Source organism: Notolepis coatsorum (genome assembly GCF_963971535.1).
Source record: "Notolepis coatsorum genome assembly, chromosome: 7".
Lineage (NCBI taxonomy): Eukaryota > Metazoa > Chordata > Actinopteri > Aulopiformes > Paralepididae > Notolepis > Notolepis coatsorum.
In genome coordinates, this window is record NC_140171.1 from 2,192,120 (window position 1) to 2,212,011 (window position 19,892).

General features: G+C 44.3%; 1 protein-coding gene across 1 annotated transcript in view; it reads right to left on the reverse strand.

Annotated features, from left to right (window-relative positions):
• sp2 (sp2 transcription factor) overlaps positions 1-19,892 on the reverse strand; it is a 56,680-nt gene that overhangs the window by 12,500 nt on the left and 24,288 nt on the right. The window contains exons 3-6 of the mRNA XM_084318184.1: positions 10,413-10,817; positions 9,124-9,456; positions 4,461-4,679; positions 1,723-2,014 (exon numbers count right to left, since the gene is read on the reverse strand). Coding sequence (XP_084174310.1) covers positions 1,723-2,014; positions 4,461-4,679; positions 9,124-9,456; positions 10,413-10,817 — 1,249 coding nt within the window. The remainder of the gene's footprint in view (positions 1-1,722; positions 2,015-4,460; positions 4,680-9,123; positions 9,457-10,412; positions 10,818-19,892) is intronic.

Here is a 19,892-nt window from a genome sequence, read left to right on the forward strand (position 1 = left end):
GACATCTATATACACAGAGAGACATCTATATACAGAGAGACATCTATATACAGAGAGACATCTATATACACAGAGAGACATCTATACACACAGAGAGACACATCTATATACACAGAGAGACATCTATACACACAGAGAGACATCTATATACACAGAGAGACATCTATACACACAAGAGAGACATCTATACACACAGAGAGACATCTATACACACAGAGACATCTATATACAGAGAGAGACATCTATATACACAGAGAGACATCTATACACACAGAGACACATCTATACACACAACTATAGTAAAGTTTATTATTATTAATTAGGGGTGTAACAATGCATCAATCCCAATTTTTTTTGTCCACTTCTTCTCCTCCTATTTTTTCTGTATTTTCCTCCCATTCAAATTTTTTTTGTCGTTATGCCAATTCCCCCCTCGCCTTCCTGGTCGTTGCGCGCATGTGCCCCCCACTGGTCGGTCTAGGGAGCCCTGAAGTCCATCACATGCTTCCTCCGATACATAGGAGACAGCCAGCGGCCTATTTTCACCTGGCAGCGAGGACTCTCATTGGTGAAGTGTAACGTGTGGGAGGTCATACTACCCTCACCATCTCCCTCCCTCCCTCCCTCGCTGTGCAGGCGCCCTGACCGACCTGTAGGAGTCGCTGTTTACAACGACCAGATTACCACCCCACCGGCTTCCCGCCCGCCGACACTGCCAATTGTGCCAGTATGACGACCGGCCAAGCCGGAGGCACCGCTGACAGCCGGACTCGATACCAGTGTCTCTGCGGTGGTAGACAAGACGCTTAGTCCGCTGTGCTACCCAGCCGCCCCTCAACTGCATAGATTTGAAAATGTTAGAATCGATTCTAACCGAAATATAAAAAAAACTTTTTTTTTGTATTGTTTTTATTGACCTATAGTCCATTCATGCTGAGTCAATCAGTTCCCCCAGACACATTTGTGTATTACATTTTTTTGGGGGAATTAACTGATGAGAAAATGTATCGAATCGAATCGTGGTCAAATGAAGAGATTTCATGATGCATTGAATCGTTGCCTGAAGAATCGTAACCGAATCTAAATCGTTGCGAGGTCGTCACACCCCCGTTATTGATATTATCATGTAAAACACCCTCAGGCCTAACAAAAATAATGGTTGGTTTCAGGTTGCCGACCGACCCTGCCGATTTAGGTGCGACCCAATATATTTTATGAGTTTAAAAAAAAAATTATATATTAAAAAAAAAAAAATCATTTTTTTTTTTTTTAAGAATAAAGTTTCATAGAAATCTTAGTCAAACATTTAGTATTATGGATATTAAACATGCTGGCAGAGTACATGCATCCATGTTGTTGTGAACATTTTAACCCTTTCACTGCCACACGACAGCCGGTTAACCCTTTCACTGTGACAATACAGAAGGTTAGCCCTTTACTATCACACAACCGACGGCGATGCTCCATCATTAGCATCATTAGCTCCGCATCCGCGGAGCTAATGATGCTAATGATGGAGCATCGCCGTCGGTTGTGTGATAGTAAAGGGCTAACCTTCTGTCGTGTGGCAGTGAAAGGGTTAATTAAATAAAGAAATTCCCTATCCATAGTCGCCGTGGGAAAGAATAAAAAAAAAAAAAAAAAAAAAAAAAAATTCCCTACCTACCCATGGCCAAACTGACAACCAACCTGAAACCAACTATTATTTTTGTTAGGCCTCACCCCCAGCGTTGGTGATGGTGACCGGGACCCCCTGGACCTGCACCCCGTTGATGTTGATGGTCTGCACGCCCTGCGTGGTGGAGATGTGCGCGGCGGTCAGCGGGATCAGGCCCCCCGCCGGGGCGATCTTGGCCAGGGTCCTCTCCCTGCGCCCGCCGGCCAGCATGCGCTTGGTGCCGACCACCAACGGCGAGGTCGTGGTGGCGATCGTGGCGGGGTTCGTGGTGGTGGTGGAGACCGTCTCCTGGAGCTGGATGGTCTGCCACTCGCCCGACGCCGTCTTGAACAGGATCTGAGGTCGAGACGGGACATTATTCAAACCCTTGGGGGAACTTCAGGCGTCGGAGCAAGTTTTCAAGCTCGAGTTTCAAGTGTTGTTTTATTCGTCACATATAAAAAGGTACATTACAGTGAAATGCTTGGTCCTCTATGTGAGCCTCCTGGGATTGCGCTTCATACAGTGAAAAAAGTTAAAAGAAAAAAGACCAAACACTATACAAAATATACAAAATATAAAACTAAAGTACAAAATGCTAAAATGCAATGATGAGGTAGAGAGGTAGTGCAAATCCTTTAGTAATAAATAGATCAACAAATATAGTGTTTAACCCTTTACTACCACACCACAGAAGGTTAACCTTTCACTACCACACTACAGACGGTTAACAGTGGTAGTGAAAGGGTTAACCTTCTGTAGTGTGGTAGTGAAATGGTTAACCGTATGTATTGTCGCAGTGAAAGGGTTGACCTGCTGTAGTGTGGTAGTGAAAGGGTTAGCCATTTGTCGTGTGGCAGTGAAAGGGTTAACCTTCTGTATTGTTGCAGTGAAATGGTTAACCTGCTGTAGTGTGGTAGTGAAAGGGTTAACCTTCTGTATTGTCGCAGTGAAAGGGTTAGCCCGTTGTCGTGTGGCAGTGAAAGGGTTAACATTCTGTATTGTCGCAGTGAAAGGGTTAACCCTTCTGTAGTGTGGTAGTGAGAGGGTTAACCTTCTGTAGTGTGGCAGTGAAAGGGTTAGACCTTTGTCGTGTGGCAGTGAAAGGGTTAATCTTCTGTAGTGTGGTAGTGAAAGGGTTAACCGTCTGCATTGTTGCAGTGAAAGGGTTAACCTTCTGTATTGTCGCAGTGAAAGGGTTAACCTTCTGTAGTGTGGTAGTGAAAGGGTTAACCTTCTGTATTGTCACAGTGAAAGAGTTAACCCTGTGTTAGTGTGGTAGTGAGAGGGTTAACCTTCTGTATTGTCGCAGTGAAAGGGTTAACCTTCTGTAGTGTGGTAGTGAAAGGGTTAACCTTCTGTAGTGTGGCATTGAAAGGGTTAGACCTTTGTCGTGTGGCAGTGAAAGGGTTAACCTTCTGTAGTGTGGTAATGAAGGGGTTAACCCTTTGGTAGTGTGGCAGTGAAAGGGTTAGACCTTTGTCGTGTTGCAGTGAAAGGGTTAACCTTCTGTAGTGTGGTAATAAAGGGGTTTACCCTTTGGTAGTGTAGTAGTGAAAGGGTTATCCTTCTGTAGTGTGGTAGTGAAAGGGTTAACCCTTTGTCCATTGTCAGTGAAAGGGTTAACCTTCTGTAGTGTGGTAGTGAAAGGGTTATCCTTCTGTAGTGTGGTAGTGAAAGGGTTAACCCTTTGTCCATTGGCAGTGAAAGGGTTAACCTTCTGTAGTGTGGTAGTGAAAGGGTTATCCTTCTGTAGTGTGGTAGTGAAAGGGTTAACCCTTTGTCCATTGGCAGTGAAAGGGTTATCCTTCTGTAGTGTGGTAGTGAAAGGGTTATCCTTCTGTAGTGTGGTAGTGAAAGGGTTAACCCTTTGTCCATTGGCAGTGAAAGGGTTATCCTTCTGTAGTGTGGTAGTGAAAGGGTTAACCCGTTGTCCATTGGCAGTGAAAGGGTTAACCTTCTGTAGTGTGGTAGTGAAAGGGTTATCATTCTGTAGTGTGGTAGTGAAAGGGTTAACCCTTTGTCCATTGGCAGTGAAAGGGTTAACCTTCTGTAGTGTGGTAGTGAAAGGGTTATCCTTCTGTAGTGTGGTAGTGAAAGGGTTAACCCTTTGTCCATTGGCAGTGAAAGGGTTAACCGTCTGTAGTGTGGTAGTGAAAGGGTTAAAGTGTCTAAAGTTAATGTTGTAATGGCTGCATGTGGATGTGTGGTAGTGAAAGGGTTATCCTTCTGTAGTGTGGTAGTGAAAGGGTTATCCTTCTGTAGTGTGGTAGTGAAAGGGTTATCCTTCTGTAGTGTGGTAGTGAAAGGGTTAACATGTCTAAAGTGACTGTTGTAATGGCTGCATGTGGATGTGTGGCAGTGAAAGGGTTAAAGTGTCTAAAGTGACTGTTGTAATGGCTGCATGTGGATGTGTGGCAGTGAAAGGGTTAAAGTGTCTAAAGTGACTGTTGTAATGGCTGCATGTGGATGTGCGGCAGTGAAAGGGTTAAAGTGTCTAAAGTGACTGTTGTAATGGCTGCATGTGGATGTGTGGCAGTGAAAGGGTTAAAGTGTCTAAAGTGACTGTTGTAATGGCTGCATGTGGATGTGTGGCAGTGAAAGGGTTAAAGTGTCTAAAGTGACTGTTGTAATGGCTGCATGTGGATGTGTGGCAGTGAAAGGGTTAAAGTGTCTAAAGTGACTGTTGTAATGGCTGCATGTGGATGTGTGAGTGTAGATGGATGGGTCAGTGTTGCACCGAGGTCACTGACGGCTGGGGATAAGCAGCTCCCTCTGGGGGGGGGGGGGGGGGGATCGGTACCTGTGTAGGGGAGGCGTCCGACGGCGCCATCTGCAGGCAGGGGGGCGCAGACTGTCTCTGCGGGACGGTGGGCAGGGTGGCGGAGGCGGCCTGGACCACCTTCAGCGCCTGCGGGGGGATCTGGACCATCTGGGGCTCGTGCTTGGGCTGCACCAGCTGCACCTGCTGCACCATGGCCGGCTGGCCCGGGCTCTGCACGATCAGCAGGTTGCCGCCCGCCTGGAACACACAGGACGACAGGGGGATGTGATCCAGGGTGTCTGTGTACCAGCAGGTTAAAGGTGCTATAGAACACACAGGACGACAGGGGGATGTGATCCAGGGTGTCTGTGTACCAGCAGGTTAAAGGTGCTATAGAACACACAGACGACAGGGGATGTGATCCAGGGTGTCTATGTACCAGCAGGTTAAAGGTGCTATAGAACACACAGACGACAGGGGGATGTGATCCAGGGTGTCTATGTACCAGCAGGTTAAAGGTGCTATAGAACACACAGACGACAGGGGATGTGATCCAGGGTGTCTATGTACCAGCAGGTTAAAGGGGCTATAGAACACACAGACAGGGGATGTGATCCAGGGTGTCTGTGTACCAGCAGGTTAAAGGGGCTATAGAACACACAGGACGACAGGGGGATGTGATCCAGGGTGTCTATGTACCAGCAGGTTAAAGGGGCTATAGAACACACAGGACGACAGGGGGATGTGATCCAGGGTGTCTATGTACCAGCAGGTTAAAGGGGCTATAGAACACACAGGACGACAGGGGGATGTGATCCAGGGTGTCTGTGTACCAGCAGGTTAAAGGTGCTATAGAACACACAGGACGACAGGGGGATGTGATCCAGGGTGTCTGTGTACCAGCAGGTTAAAGGGGCTATAGAACACACAGGACGACAGGGGGATGTGATCCAGGGTGTCTGTGTACCAGCAGGTTAAAGGTGCTATAGAACACACAGGACGACAGGGGGATGTGATCCAGGGTGTCTGTGTACCAGCAGGTTAAAGGTGCTATAGAACACACAGACAGGGGATGTGATCCAGGGTGTCTGTGTACCAGCAGGTTAAAGGGGCTATAGAACACACAGGACGACAGGGGATGTGATCCAGGGTGTCTATGTACCAGCAGGTTAAAGGTGCTATAGAACACACAGACAGGGGATGTGATCCAGGGTGTCTGTGTACCAGCAGGTTAAAGGTGCTATAGAACACACAGGACGACAGGGGGATGTGATCCAGGGTGTCTATGTACCAGCAGGTTAAAGGTGCTATAGAACACACAGACAGGGGGTGTGATCCAGGGTGTCTGTGTACCAGCAGGTTAAAGGTGCTAACCAGGAGGTGGGAACAACCAGGAGATCACTGCAACTCACACAAGTTGGAGAACTATCTCTCTCTCTCTCTCGCTCTCACACACGCACAAAAGGAGCCGCATGTGATTGGTGGAGGCGGGACCCTTACAAAAAACTGTTGTTGCTAATCATTGACACATAACATTACTGTAATTGGCCTGTAATAATCCCCCCCATAAAAATCTACTTTGCATTTGATATATTGCAAATATATGCCATCACACACACTGGCATTTAAAGGGTTAGAATTAAAAAATTAATATGTGGTGTTATGATCAGGGCTGAAGTTGAATAAAAGATTGTATTATTTTCAATCCGACATTACAAAAAAACTGAAAATCCATCAAAATCAGTGTTGTTGCTAATCATACATATGCTAGCCTGTTTTTTAACAATAATTTGTGATGCCATCATCACAAATGTGATGTTATCTAACTAGTTACTCCAGACAGGTTAGCTAACTAGTTACTCCAGACGGGTTAGCTAACTAGTTACTCCAGACAGGTTAGCTAACTAGTTACTCCAGACGGGTTAGCTAACTAGTTACTCCAGACGGGTTAGCTAACTAGCTAACTAGTTACTCCAGACAGGTTAGCTAACTAGTTACTCCTGACAGGTTAGCTAACTAGTTACTCCAGACAGGTTAGCTAACTAGTTAGTCCAGACAGGTTAGCTAACTAGTTACTCCAGACGGGTTAGCTAACTAGTTACTCCAGACAGGTTAGCTAACTAGTTACTCCAGACAGGTTATCTAACTAGTTACTCCAGATAGGTTAGCTAACTAGTTACTCCAGACAGGTTAGCTAACTAGTTACTCCAGACAGGTTAGCCAACTAGTTACTCCAGGCGGGTTAGCTAACTAGTTACTCCAGACAGGTTAGCTAACTAGTTACTCCAGACGGGTTAGCTAACTAGTTACTCCAGACGGGTTAGCTAACTAGTTACTCCAGACAGGTTAGCTAACTAGTTACTCCAGACGGGTTATCTAACTAGTTACTCCAGACGGGTTAGCTAACTAGTTACTCCAGACAGGTTAGCGAACTAGTTACTCCTGACAGGTTAGCTAACTAGTTACTCCAGACAGGTTAGCTAACTAGTTACTTCAGACAGGTTAGCCAACTAGTTACTCCAGACAGGTTAGCTAACTAGTTACTTCAGACAGGTTAGCTAACTAGTTACTCCAGACAGGTTAGCCAACTAGTTACTCCAGACGGGTTAGCTAACTAGTTACTTCAGACAGGTTAGCGAACTAGTTACTCCTGACAGGTTAGCTAACTAGTTACTCCTGACAGGTTAGCTAACTAGTTACTCCAGACAGGTTAGCCAACTAGTTACTCCAGACAGGTTAGCTAACTAGTTACTCCAGACAGGTTAGCTAACTAGTTACTCCAGACAGGTTAGCTAACTAGTTACTCCAGACAGGTTAGCCAACTAGTTACTCCAGACAGGTTAGCTAACTAGTTACTTCAGATAGGTTATCTAACTAGTTACTCCTGACAGGTTAGCTAACTAGTTACTCCTGACAGGTTAGCTAACTAGTTACTCCAGACAGGTTAGCTAACTAGTTACTCCAGACAGGTTAGCTAACTAGTTACTCCAGACGGGTTAGCTAACTAGTTACTTCAGATAGGTTATCTAACTAGTTACTCCAGACAGGTTAGCCAACTAGTTACTCCAGACAGGTTAGCTAACTAGTTACTCCAGACAGGTTAGCTAACTAGTTACTCCAGACAGGTTAGCTAACTAGTTACTCCAGACAGGTTAGCTAACTAGTTACTCCAGACAGGTTAGCTAACTAGTTACTCCTGACAGGTTAGCTAACTAGTTACTCCAGACAGGTTAGCGAACTAGTTACTCCTGACAGGTTAGCTAACTAGTTACTCCAGACAGGTTAGCTAACTAGTTACTCCAGACAGGTTAGCTAACTAGTTACTCCTGACAGGTTAGCTAACTAGTTACTCCAGACAGGTTAGCTAACTAGTTACTCCTGACAGGTTAGCTAACTAGTTACTCCAGACAGGTTAGCTAACTAGTTACTCCAGACGGGTTAGCTAACTAGTTACTCCAGACGGGTTAGCTAACTAGTTACTCCAGACAGGTTATCTAACTAGTTACTCCAGACGGGTTAGCTAACTAGTTACTCCAGACAGGTTAGCTAACTAGTTACTCCAGACAGGTTAGCTAACTAGTTACTCCAGACAGGTTAGCTAACTAGTTACTCCAGACAGGTTAGCCAACTAGTTACTCCAGACGGGTTAGCTAACTAGTTACTCCAGACGGGCTAGCTAACTAGTTACTCCTGACAGGTTAGCTAACTAGTTACTCCTGACAGGTTAGCTAACTAGTTACTCCAGACAGGTTAGCCAACTAGTTACTCCAGACAGGTTAGCTAACTAGTTACTCCAGACAGGTTATCTAACTAGTTACTCCAGACGGGTTAGCTAACTAGCTAACTAGTTACTCCAGACAGGTTAGCTAACTAGTTACTCCAGACACTGACAGGTTAGCCAACTAGTTACTCCAGACAGGTTAGCTAACTAGTTACTCCAGACAGGTTATCTAACTAGTTACTCCAGACAGGTTAGCTAACTAGTTACTCCAGACAGGTTAGCTAACTAGTTACTCCAGACAGGTTAGCTAACTAGTTACTCCAGACAGGTTAGCCAACTAGTTACTCCAGACAGGTTAGCTAACTAGTTACTTCAGATAGGTTAGCTAACTAGTTACTCCAGACAGGTTAGCTAACTAGTTACTCCAGACAGGTTATCTAACTAGTTACTCCTGACAGGTTAGCTAACTAGTTACTCCAGACAGGTTAGCTAACTAGTTACTCCAGACAGGTTAGCTAACTAGTTACTCCTGACAGGTTAGCTAACTAGTTACTCCAGACAGGTTATCTAACTAGTTACTCCAGACGGGTTAGCTAACTAGTTACTCCAGACAGGTTAGCTAACTAGTTACTCCAGACAGGTTAGCTAACTAGTTACTCCAGACAGGTTAGCCAACTAGTTACTCCAGACGGGTTAGCTAACTAGTTACTCCAGACGGGTTAGCTAACTAGTTACTCCTGACAGGTTAGCTAACTAGTTACTCCTGACAGGTTAGCCAACTAGTTACTCCAGACAGGTTTGCTAACTGGTTACTCCAGACGGGTTAGCTAACTAGTTACTCCAGACGGGTTAGCTAACTAGTTACTCCAGACGGGTTAGCTAACTAGTTACTCCAGACGGGTTTGCTAACTAGTTACTCCAGACGGGTTAGCTAACTAGTTACTCCAGACGGGTTAGCTAAGTAGTTACTCCAGGACCCACCTGGATGATGTTATCAGACGTCTCTATGAGTATGGTCTCCATCTGCTGCTCGGGGGGGGAGGCGGGCTGCGGGGGAGGAGCCAAAACCACCTTCTTCTTCCTGCCCCGTCGGCCCTTCACCGGAGTGGCCGGCGCCGCCGCCATTGCCATCTCCGTGACGATCTGGGCGCCGCCCACCTCCCCGGTGGCCACCATGTTGAGCGGCAGCGTCAGGATGTTGTGGTGGTTTTGGTTGGGCTTCCGGCCGCGCGGGGAGGGCTTGATGGCCACGGTCCTCTGCGGCGTGGCGGCGGTGGTGGCCGGCATGGCCATGGGCGCCGTGGTGATGATGGCCTGGGGGAGAAGGTTCATCAGGATATGGTTTGTAGTAGGGATGTTCCATGTTGGCTTTTTTTTTTTTACCGATATACCGATATTGTCCAACTCTTAATTTCCGAAAACGGAATAATTTCATTAACATTACATATTTCTTGTCGTGGAATTAACACAACATTATGCATACTTTTGACAATAAATAAAATAAGAATTTGTTCTTACTTGCTTGGGTAAATAAAGGATAAATAAATGTAAATAAAATAGTTTTTAAAACCGATAATTTCCGATTCTCTCTCTCTCCCCTCTCTCCCCCCTCTCTCTCTCTCCCTCCCTCTCTCTCTCCCTCTCCACCCTGCCCTCTCTCTCTCCCTCTCTCTCTCCCTCTCCCCCCTGCCCTCTCTCTCCCTCCTTCCCTCTCTCCCCCCTCCCTCCCTCTCCCTCCCCCCTCCCTCCCCCTCACCTGGTTGGTCCCGGGGATGAGCTGGATCTGTCCCCCCTGCCCTCTCTCTCTCTCTCCCCCCTGCCCCCTCTCTCTCTCTCTCTTCTCCCTCCCTCCCTCTCTCTCCCCCCCCTCCCTACCCCCCCCCTCCTCCTCACCTGGTTGGTCCCGGGGATGAGCTGGATCTGTCCCCCCTGCCCTCTCTCTCTCTCTCCCCCCTGCCCCCTCTCTCTCTCTCTCTTCTCCCTCCCTCCCTCTCTCTCCCCCCCCTCCCTCCCCCCCGCCCCTCTCACCTGGTTGGTCCCGGGGATGAGCTGGATCTGTCCCCCCTGCCCTCTCTCTCTCCTCTCTCTCTCCCCCCTGCCCCCTCTCTCTCTCTCTCTTCTCCCTCCCTCCCTCTCTCTCCCCCCCTCCCTCCCCCCCGCCCCTCTCACCTGGTTGGTCCCGGGGATGAGCTGGATCTGTCCCCCCTGCCCTCTCTCTCTCTCCTCTCTCTCTCCCCCCTGCCCCTCCCTCTCCACCCCCCCCTCCTCACCTGGTTGGTCCCGGGGATGAGCTGGATCTGTCCCCCCTGGGGCATCATCTGGATGGTCTGCCCGCCCTGCAGCTGCGGCACCACCTGGTACTGGATGTTGCCGGCCGAGGAGGCGCAGGAGGAGGAGGAGGAGGGGCCGCGGCCCGGGCTCTGGATGGTCAGCACGATGGGGCTCTGGTTGTGGTTCTGACCCATGCCCGCCGGCAGCTGGATCACATGATTGCCCTTGGCCGACAGGAAGCTCAGGTTCTTGGGCGGCGCGGGCGCGATGGGGGCGGGCTTGATGGGGAGGAGCCGGCGGGGCTGCGGCTGGGCGGGCGGCGGCGCGGCGGGCACCTGGGCGGCCGGCGGGCCGATCTTACTGCAGGTGGCGGCCAGGAGAGCCAGGGGCGAGGGCTGGGAGTCCTGAGGGAACAGAACACGTCGTTGGGTTTAGATTCAAACTCACTTGGTACGGCCGGCAGACCTTCCTTTACTCCTCTGAACAGCCTGCCCACTCGGCAGCATTAAAGGCCCAACGTGCCGGTTAAACCCTACTCTTCAATTATGGGTAGTTTACATCGTTGGCATCTAATTTCATTTTTTTTTATTTTTTTTTTTTGACGCCGGAAATTCCACTCAGAAAGGGTTAAAAATGTCCGTTAGGCTGTCGCCTGATCCCCGTCCGGGTCATAGTTAGGGATGTCCCGATCCGATCACGTGCTTTTCAGAGGATCGGGATCTGGAAAAAAAATTAAATACGCTTTTTTTTTAATTATTATTATTCAACAAACATGACCATGTTCACGTCTTAAACTCATACGGAGGCCTTAGTTTTGGTTTTAAATTACATATAATATATCATTAATGTATTTATTGTCACACAGGGAAGAATAATTGTCCACAACAAACACATTCCCTTTAATTTAGACCGGCTACACGCTCACATCACAACAACACGTCGCTCCCGAAACACGGTTATCCACTGACTTGAGCAGCTAGAGGTTTGGAACTAAGCATTTTAAAATAGAAAGTCAAGCCAGTCCAACAGCAATTGCAATGTTTGCAAGGAGGACATTCCGCGTGGAGGAAAAACTCATGAAGCAGCAGGCTGGAGGCGGAGTTTTCAGACTAACTTTTCACCTGGATAACGTCAATTATTTGCTGTGTGACTGAGGATTATCGTCGGCGTTTCAGACCAGAATGGAGCTAATCATTACGTAAGTCGAACACTGAATGTATACTAATGTGCAAACATATATTGAAACTTTTAATATTTCTCATATGAAGCACATTTCTCAGGGTGAATGTAATAACAAGAGCCGCCGCTCTCCCCGCTAACGTTAGCATTATGTCTACTGTCGTGAACCATTTTAAAATCAGGGCATGTAAAAGAGTTTCGGAAACGAGTCAAATGTGCAGGTCCTCTTCTCAGACCTGTGGGGCAAAGCACTGCACACATCATGCCGGCTAGCAAGCTACACGTCACGGCATGTTGATACGATAGTAGCCCCTTTCATGACTGTGATGCACTCGGTCACGAAAGGGGGCTACCACGATAGCTAACTAACGTTAACGTTACAAGCTCAAACGCCTTATAACTACTACTACTGTCCATAAGTTCCCTGGCAGAATACTTTGTTTGTGAGGACAAAGGTATACAAAGAGAGAAACATTTTAAATCGGGGCATGTTAGGAGTTTCGAGAATGCTGGCTAGCAAGCTAGCTAGCTACTAACGTTATATACACAATATGTACAACGACACAATGATTTACATTATTACAAATATGGTAACGTGGTTGTGGCTTTTACAAATAGTGGTTAGCTTTAGAGATAAATGGCTAGGATCACGGAGCACTAGTGTTAGGTGAAACAGATTCTAGATCCTAGTAGTAACAAGAAGGCTCTCTGCTTCCTGCCACTACCTGCCTGTGATTCTCAGGCCCCCTGCTGCCCTGTACCTGCAGTCAGGGGGCGAAATTAAAGCCTGCCACCCGCCATTGGCGCTCAGTTTTTACGTTTGGCGCCTCCCACTGAAAGGTCTGCCCGCCATGTGGCGGGCAATAATAGTCATGTGAAAACCGAAAATCATGATCCAATTCTTAGCGCAGTTCTCACTCGCTGTCTCAGCACAGACATGCAGCGCACCGCGCACTGCTGCTCCTACCCCTCCCGCACCGGTTTCTGTATGCTGCATGTAAACAGAGGCTATTGTCGGACAGTCACCGTGACATTAGTCTAGTCAGAGGGACCTCCGTGAGCTGATGTTAGCTACCGTTACAAAATGACCCAGTCAACTATTCTCTTTTAGTTTAATACATGAGGCATTGTGTAACGTTATCCAGCCGGCTAGCTACTGATAGCTCCCGACATCAACAACTGCTCCAGCAAGTGTCCAGTGCATAATACCTCCGTTGGCTAGGTAGCTCATGTTAGCCCACGTTAGCTCACTAGTGACTACGAAATGTCCCAGTAAACTAAATAGTTCAGAGGCGTTGTCCCAACGCCATCCAGCAGTAGCTACAGATAGCTCCTGACATCAATGTCCTACAACATGCGTATTCGAGCCCCTGGCTTACATCGCATGAGGGCTGCTGAATAGGTCTAGCTGCAGCGCAGGAGAATCCTTTCATGCTGAATGTAGAGTTTAGGGTCCAGCTGTAGCGCCGGAGAATCCTTGCTGGAGCTGGAGGCCACTCGAGTATACACACAGACAGTGGAGCTGTTTGCAGACAGCGAGGTGGCGATGTCTCGCAGATAATACAACTACAAGTATGATTATATAATATATGTTTTATTAAAAAAAATTATATAAAAGAATTATTTTTTTTTAATCAAAAAAAAGTTGGCAGGTAAGAAATATGCTTGGCGGGTAGATTCTTCCCATCTACCCGCCACTGGCCGGTGAGTCAAAAAGTTAATTTCGTGCCCTGCCTGCAGTGACGTCATCATTAAGATGACACGCGCACGTTATGAACCATGGATTGAAATATCCACGTGCGTGGTGGTTGGGCGGACAAAATGTTTGATAAAAACGCTAAAACTGGGTCAATTTTGATAAAATGTTTTCCCCTCTTCATGAAAGTCACCGTTGGCCTAGTCACATTGTTTATTGAACAAAAATACAACATGCAAGTGGGCCTTTAAACAGGCCCCCGGGTTAACTGGCTTAAAAAAACATGTACGATCATGGCTATCGGCATAGGAAAGAGAGGGTAGCATATTTATTTATTATTCTCTTATCTTCAACTGTATATGCATATTCAGGGCTGTACAGTGCGATGATATCGTCGCGAATTGCCCCTTTAATTGGCCGTTGCGATTGGTAAATATTATCTGGGGGCGGGCTTGCGAGTAGTGCTTTCAAGCCTTGGATTCGCATTTCACTCCTAAATTATCCAAGGCGTGTGATGACGCGATGACGTCACTCACGCGAGCTGAGCAGTGAGCACTCAGCAGGTATGATCAGCGAGCTGCGGCGTCTGCTCCTCCTCCAGCCCTCTCGCACCCGTGGCTGTTGTAAACACTGGGACCTCGGTGAGCCTGCCAGCCGGCTAGCTACTGATAGCTATCAACAAATGCTCCAGTAAGTCTAGTAGTGCATGATAGCTTGCGTTAGCTTACTGTTCAAAACGAAACGTCCCATTAAACTAAATAGTTCAGATAGCTCCGTCCTGATATCAATGTCTTATAACACTGAGTCGATGCGTATTCGAGCTGAGGGCACGCTGAATATAGTCAATAGGGACCAGCTGCAGCGCCGGAGAATCCTGGCCGTAGCTGGAGGCTACAGTATAGGGCCCAGCTGCAGCTCCGGAGAATCCTGGCCGTAGCTGGAGGCTACTCAGTACACACAGACAGTGGAGCTGGTTGCATATAGCGAGCATTTAGACTTGTTGCGTGGTGGCGATGTCTCGCAGATAATACAACTACAAGTATGATTATATAATATATATATTTTATTAAAAAAATATTATATAAAATAATTATTTTTTCTTTTTCTTTTTTTAAATCAAAAACAATCGATATAAATAATGGTACAATTGTTAAAAATTTGCCCCTAAAAAATATTTTTTGCCCCTAAATTTCTCATTTAGGGGCAAGTGTGCCCCTAGTGAAAAAGCTTAGCGTACAGCCCTGATATTGTATCTTAATGTTTATGATGTTGTTTTATGTTGATGTATGTCCTGTTTTTTCATACCAGGGACCATGATGGAAATAAGTGCTTGCATTTGATCATGTTTTTATCCCTTGGATGATGGCTCTAATCCACAATAAAAATCAATCAATCAATCAACAGACACAGCCGTTTAGGAATAATAAAGCTAGCATCTATTCTATTGTCATTATTGTTATCATCATTTTGTCTAATGTTGTTGTTATTATTATGTGTTGTCATGTTTTGTTTTATATTCTATGTAAAAAAAAAAAGAGGAAATTAAAATTTGATAGATGCTTTATATTCTATCAAGTTCAAGTTCTTCAAAGACAACAATACAGGGGGGGCATTGCAGGTAATGACATGTTTGTGTTTCGAGCTCAGACTCAACGGTGCACAATTAAGAAATACATACATACAAGAATGGTAACAATTAGGGATGGGCATTTTAAAGAAAAATCCAGATCGGTTGATCGCATGCTATACTCGATTGATTGTGTATTACTCTAAAAGGGAAAAAAATATATATATACCGGTATATATATATTCGCATATTTTTTTTATTATTATTTTTTTTTACTTATTTTTGTTCATTCACGTAACGTACTTTTCGGACTATAAGCCGCGGCTTTTTCCCCCATTTTTCAACCCTGCGGCTTATATAACGGTGCGGCTTATATGTGGACAAAACCCGAAAATCGAAATATTGCTTTTTTTTACTGCATTGAAATGTTATTTATCTGTTCCCTTATTTACTTAATACAACTTGTAAAAGAGTTAATTCTTGTTATTTGTCCGACAGTATTGTGTCCCAATGGGAGTCATTCTCTGTAGAGGTGGGAGTCATTCTCTGTAGCGGTGGGAGTCATTCTCTGTAGAGGTGGGAACTTAAAGCTCAATATAAGAACGGCCATGCACCACCACTCACAGAATCGAGAAAGAGCCATCAATCTGTCAATCCTTTCCGTGTCCGGGCCGGGTGAGGTTTCCTGTGTCGAGTCAAATTAAGCCGCAGGCTCCACTCCTTACATATGGTAATTAAACATTAAAACACATGCGGCTTATAGTCCAGTGCGGCTTATATATGTACACATCATTCAATTTAGCTGCTGCGGCTTATAGTCAGGTGCGGCTTATAGTGCGAAAAGTACGGTATATATGTTTAAGGAAACCAACAAACAGTTATAATCTTACACATACATGTGATGCCTGAATTTCCCCAAGGGGATCAATAAAGGAATATCTTATCTTATATGTAAAAAAAAATTAAATAAATAAAAATAAATAATTATAGTATAATTAATAGTAACAATAAGTAGTAAGATAAAATTCAATAAAATATAAAATGAGGTAAGATCAAATTATAGTTAATTATTTACAGAAAGTGTCTTGCGTAAAAGTGTATGTGCATATTAACACTTTCCATGCCGGCCATGTTTCCCTTTTTACCCCCTTGAATGCCGCCACCCCCTTCAATGTTCAATGATATAGCTAGGGCTGCCGCGGTATTGATTTTTTCCTTACCGCACAAATTTGCGAAATATTTCCTACCGCCGCGGTAACCAGAAAAAAAAATAAGTTTGAATGCATTTTTTCTTTAATTTTTTAGTAGTCTACTCTTCATAGCATATAGCCTGCCTCTAGTCTAATGGCGCTTTTTCACTGCATAGTACCTACTCGACTCGCTTTAGGTACCTGGTACTTCGTTCCTTTTCCACTGCAGGTACTACTCCGCTTGTCTCCGTGTGGGGAGGCGGGGCCGCTGGTGTACAGCATGAAAGCTCCGTGAGCATAGCTATGTCCGTGAGGGCTTGCAGCAAGCCAGAGTTTAACACAGTTTCAATCAATCAATAACAACATTAACCAGACTCTCGTTGTGTCTATTCTGCTAAAGCTAACGTTACCTCTCATTGTGTCTATTCTACAAGCTTTAACGTTACCTCTCGTGTCTATCTGCTGACGTTAGCGTTAGCATTAGTCTAACAACAAGCTTAACACATCAGCGATCTTTTTGTGACACTAAACTCTCCGCTCTGTGGTAAATTGGGTTGATGTCGGTTTTGTTTCATCAATAAATGAGGCAGAATACACAGTGAATCCATCCTTTTGTTTATTGCACTTGTTCCTGCTGCAAACAAATCCTGAATTAAATGAATCCTAAGCGAGGCATTACAGATGGCGGCTTTCTGCTTTTGTGCAGACCCTCCAACGTGTGACGCGTCTCTCTTCTGACCAATCAGTGGTCTGCAGTGTTTCACGTGACTTTTCTGGTACCACATCTACCCGCTTGGAACCTCGACAGAGCAGGGTACTTTATTATTATTATTATTATAAAAAACAGCGGTGATGCGATATTCAGCTTAACTCTGCGGTGGGCGTGATGTAACAGCGATACCGCGGTAATGTGGTAACCGCGGCAGCTCTAGATATAGCACTCGCATTTGTGAACGCATAATTTATGTCTTAAATTAAGGCTATGTGTCTAATCTGGCCGTCGCTTATCAATGACTTGTTTGCAGTCAACATTGTCGAAACGGATTTTTATTTTTATTTTTAATAATCGGTTCATTTCCGTTTTATACCATTTTGAAAATCGCTAGTTTTTTTTAAGTTTCAGGAAAATATAAAGATTATATAATAATCGCCCTTTACTGGAATATTCTGGAATACACAAAAAACATGTGTAATTTTTCGGCCTATTTATGAATCGTTTTCAAATAAACGCTAGATTATCGATAGTATACATGTACTTATGCACGCTAGAGAAGCGAGCTGAAAAATCTAATCTCTCATTTCCTGATCAGCACACACACACACACACACACATAGGGCAAACGTTGATATCTCTGTGAAAACAGCTCCGATTATCCCAAGACTGGTAAAATAGATTCCTTACCTCAGATCAGATGTTCTCCAAAAAGATAATTCCAATTTCTGATCCAACGCTGCGTACTGGAAATATGTATTCCACGCTGTTCTGATGGTCCACAATGAGTCCGATCGGCTCGGGTTACTTGCCTGAGAAGTAAAACGTGGATTCCGGGTTTTTTTTTTCTCATTAATTTTCATTGAGTTCAATCCAAAAGGGTGAATTACCAGGGGGCGCTTTTTTCACATCTGAGCGCCTGGAGTGGTTGATTTTCCAACGGTAGACTTGGTTGATGAAATATGATTTCAGATCGCTAATAATATTAAAAAATTAAAAAAGAAAAAAAAAGAGAATTCTCGTGAGTGGGCATTCAACCCGCGGGGGGTAAACCCGAGAAAACACGGGTTGGGTAATCAAAGTGTTAAGGCAAATATACTTTTTTTGGTTGATTTTGAGATTGTTATATTTTGCTTCCTAAACATGTCTTCTCTGAAACTAGTGACAATAAAACGTCAATAACACAACATTTAGTTGTTTATTTTACTTCATTTATCCTTATTGCATCCATAAATGTGCACATATTTAATGGGGAAGTGCCTCATTTGCATATATAAACATAAAATTCAGAAAACTTGCAATATATTTTTTCTTAGTTTATATGTACCGGTACATAAACAAATTCATAGTGATATCTATTCAAATATTTGTTTGCCTATTAGGGGGTACTACACTGTACTACACTGACTGTTACTACACTGTTTGTAGCCTGTGTGTAGTTCTGTTCAGTTCAATATCATTATTATTATTATTATTATTATTATTATTATTATTAAGTTATCAGGCATGTGTTTAGGTTGTCTATTACTAATGGTTTGATTGGGTATTGTGTTTGTAAATAGCTGTTTAAAAAAAATGTATGGCATTTTACAATACAGAACTTTGAAGGCGTTTTCCAAAAAATGAGTTTTTATGCGTTTTTCTTACACACTTAAACAAAATCTACCATTCCATAGCACCTACACACACCATACTTTCCATATTTCTTCCTATATATACCTTGCATCTTTCTACAGAGGGGTTTGTTGATATATCATTCATAGCCTGATTTATAGTACATTTAGACCAAAAAACATGGCGAAAATAGATTTTTTTATTACTCTAGACAGCATTTCCAGATTTATGGGATGATAAAAATACATATCCACAATCCCCCTTGGACAAAGTTCACTGTGTCATGTGTCAACATAATGAAACCATTTTGAAAAATCTGGCAATTTATACCCAAACGTCATATGCAAATTAGTGCATATTTAATGCATATTTTACGACCCCGCCGCAGCTCCGGCCCAGATCACCAGATGTGAAAACAAACCATCTGGCAGAGTCCGGTTAGCGGGATGGCTAATACGCCCAACAACAACAATAGCAGTAGCACGTGAAACGCCCGTGTGTGTAGTGGGGCAGCAGGGCTGTACCGAATAGTTCGAAGCTTCATTCATAATGTTGACATTCGAATTCTAAATCAACATTCATCTTTTTTATGCGTCTATTCATTCTGTCTAAACTAAGGCTGTCAAAGTTAACGCGGTATTAACGCACAATTCTATTAACGCCACCATTTTTTTTAACTCACGATTTACCTTAGAAAAAAATATATGGTATATATATTTACTTTTAACGTTTTTTTTTTTAGGCTTCACTCAGGTGTATTATTGATACTGTCATTGATACTATGTTTGTTTCTGACTCAAAGTGTGTGTGTGTGTGTGTGTGTGTGTGTGTGTGTGTGTGTGTGTGTGTGTGTGTGTGTGTGTGTGAGAGAGATAGAGAGGGGGGGGGGTGAGAGATGAGGAAGGGGCAAGAGAGAAAGAGAGCTGGGAGAGTGTGTGTGTGAGAGAGAGAGAGGGGGGGTGAGTCCTCAGCCCTTGTGTGGGTGAATGTAACAAGTTCCTAACGTTTTCTTTCCCCAGGGTTTCCCATTAATTACCTAGGGGATTTTTTTTTAATATATATATATATATATATATATATATATATATATATATATATATATATATATATATATATATATATATTTTACAATTTTTTTTAAATATAAAGTTTGCCAATAGAGATGTATCAGTAGTAGTCGTAATAGTAATCCACTATATCTTTTTATTTTCTAAAAAATAAACCAGTTCAACACAGGTAACCACTTTTGCTTAATTTCTTTGATGGCTCAAATGTCTGCTCTAGTGCAGTGGTTCCCACACCTCTCCTCGAGACAGCCCAGCCGTTCCATGTATTTGTTAAATTCCACCACCAGCACACCTTGATTCAACTAATAAAGGGCTAGTTAAGTTGAATCAGGTGTGCTGGTGGTGGAATTTAACAAATACATTGAACGGCTGGGGTGCTTCGAGGAGAGGATTGGGAAACACTAGTCTAGTCGATTTTGTGTTTTGACCACAAAGTTCATCATAGATCTAGCCT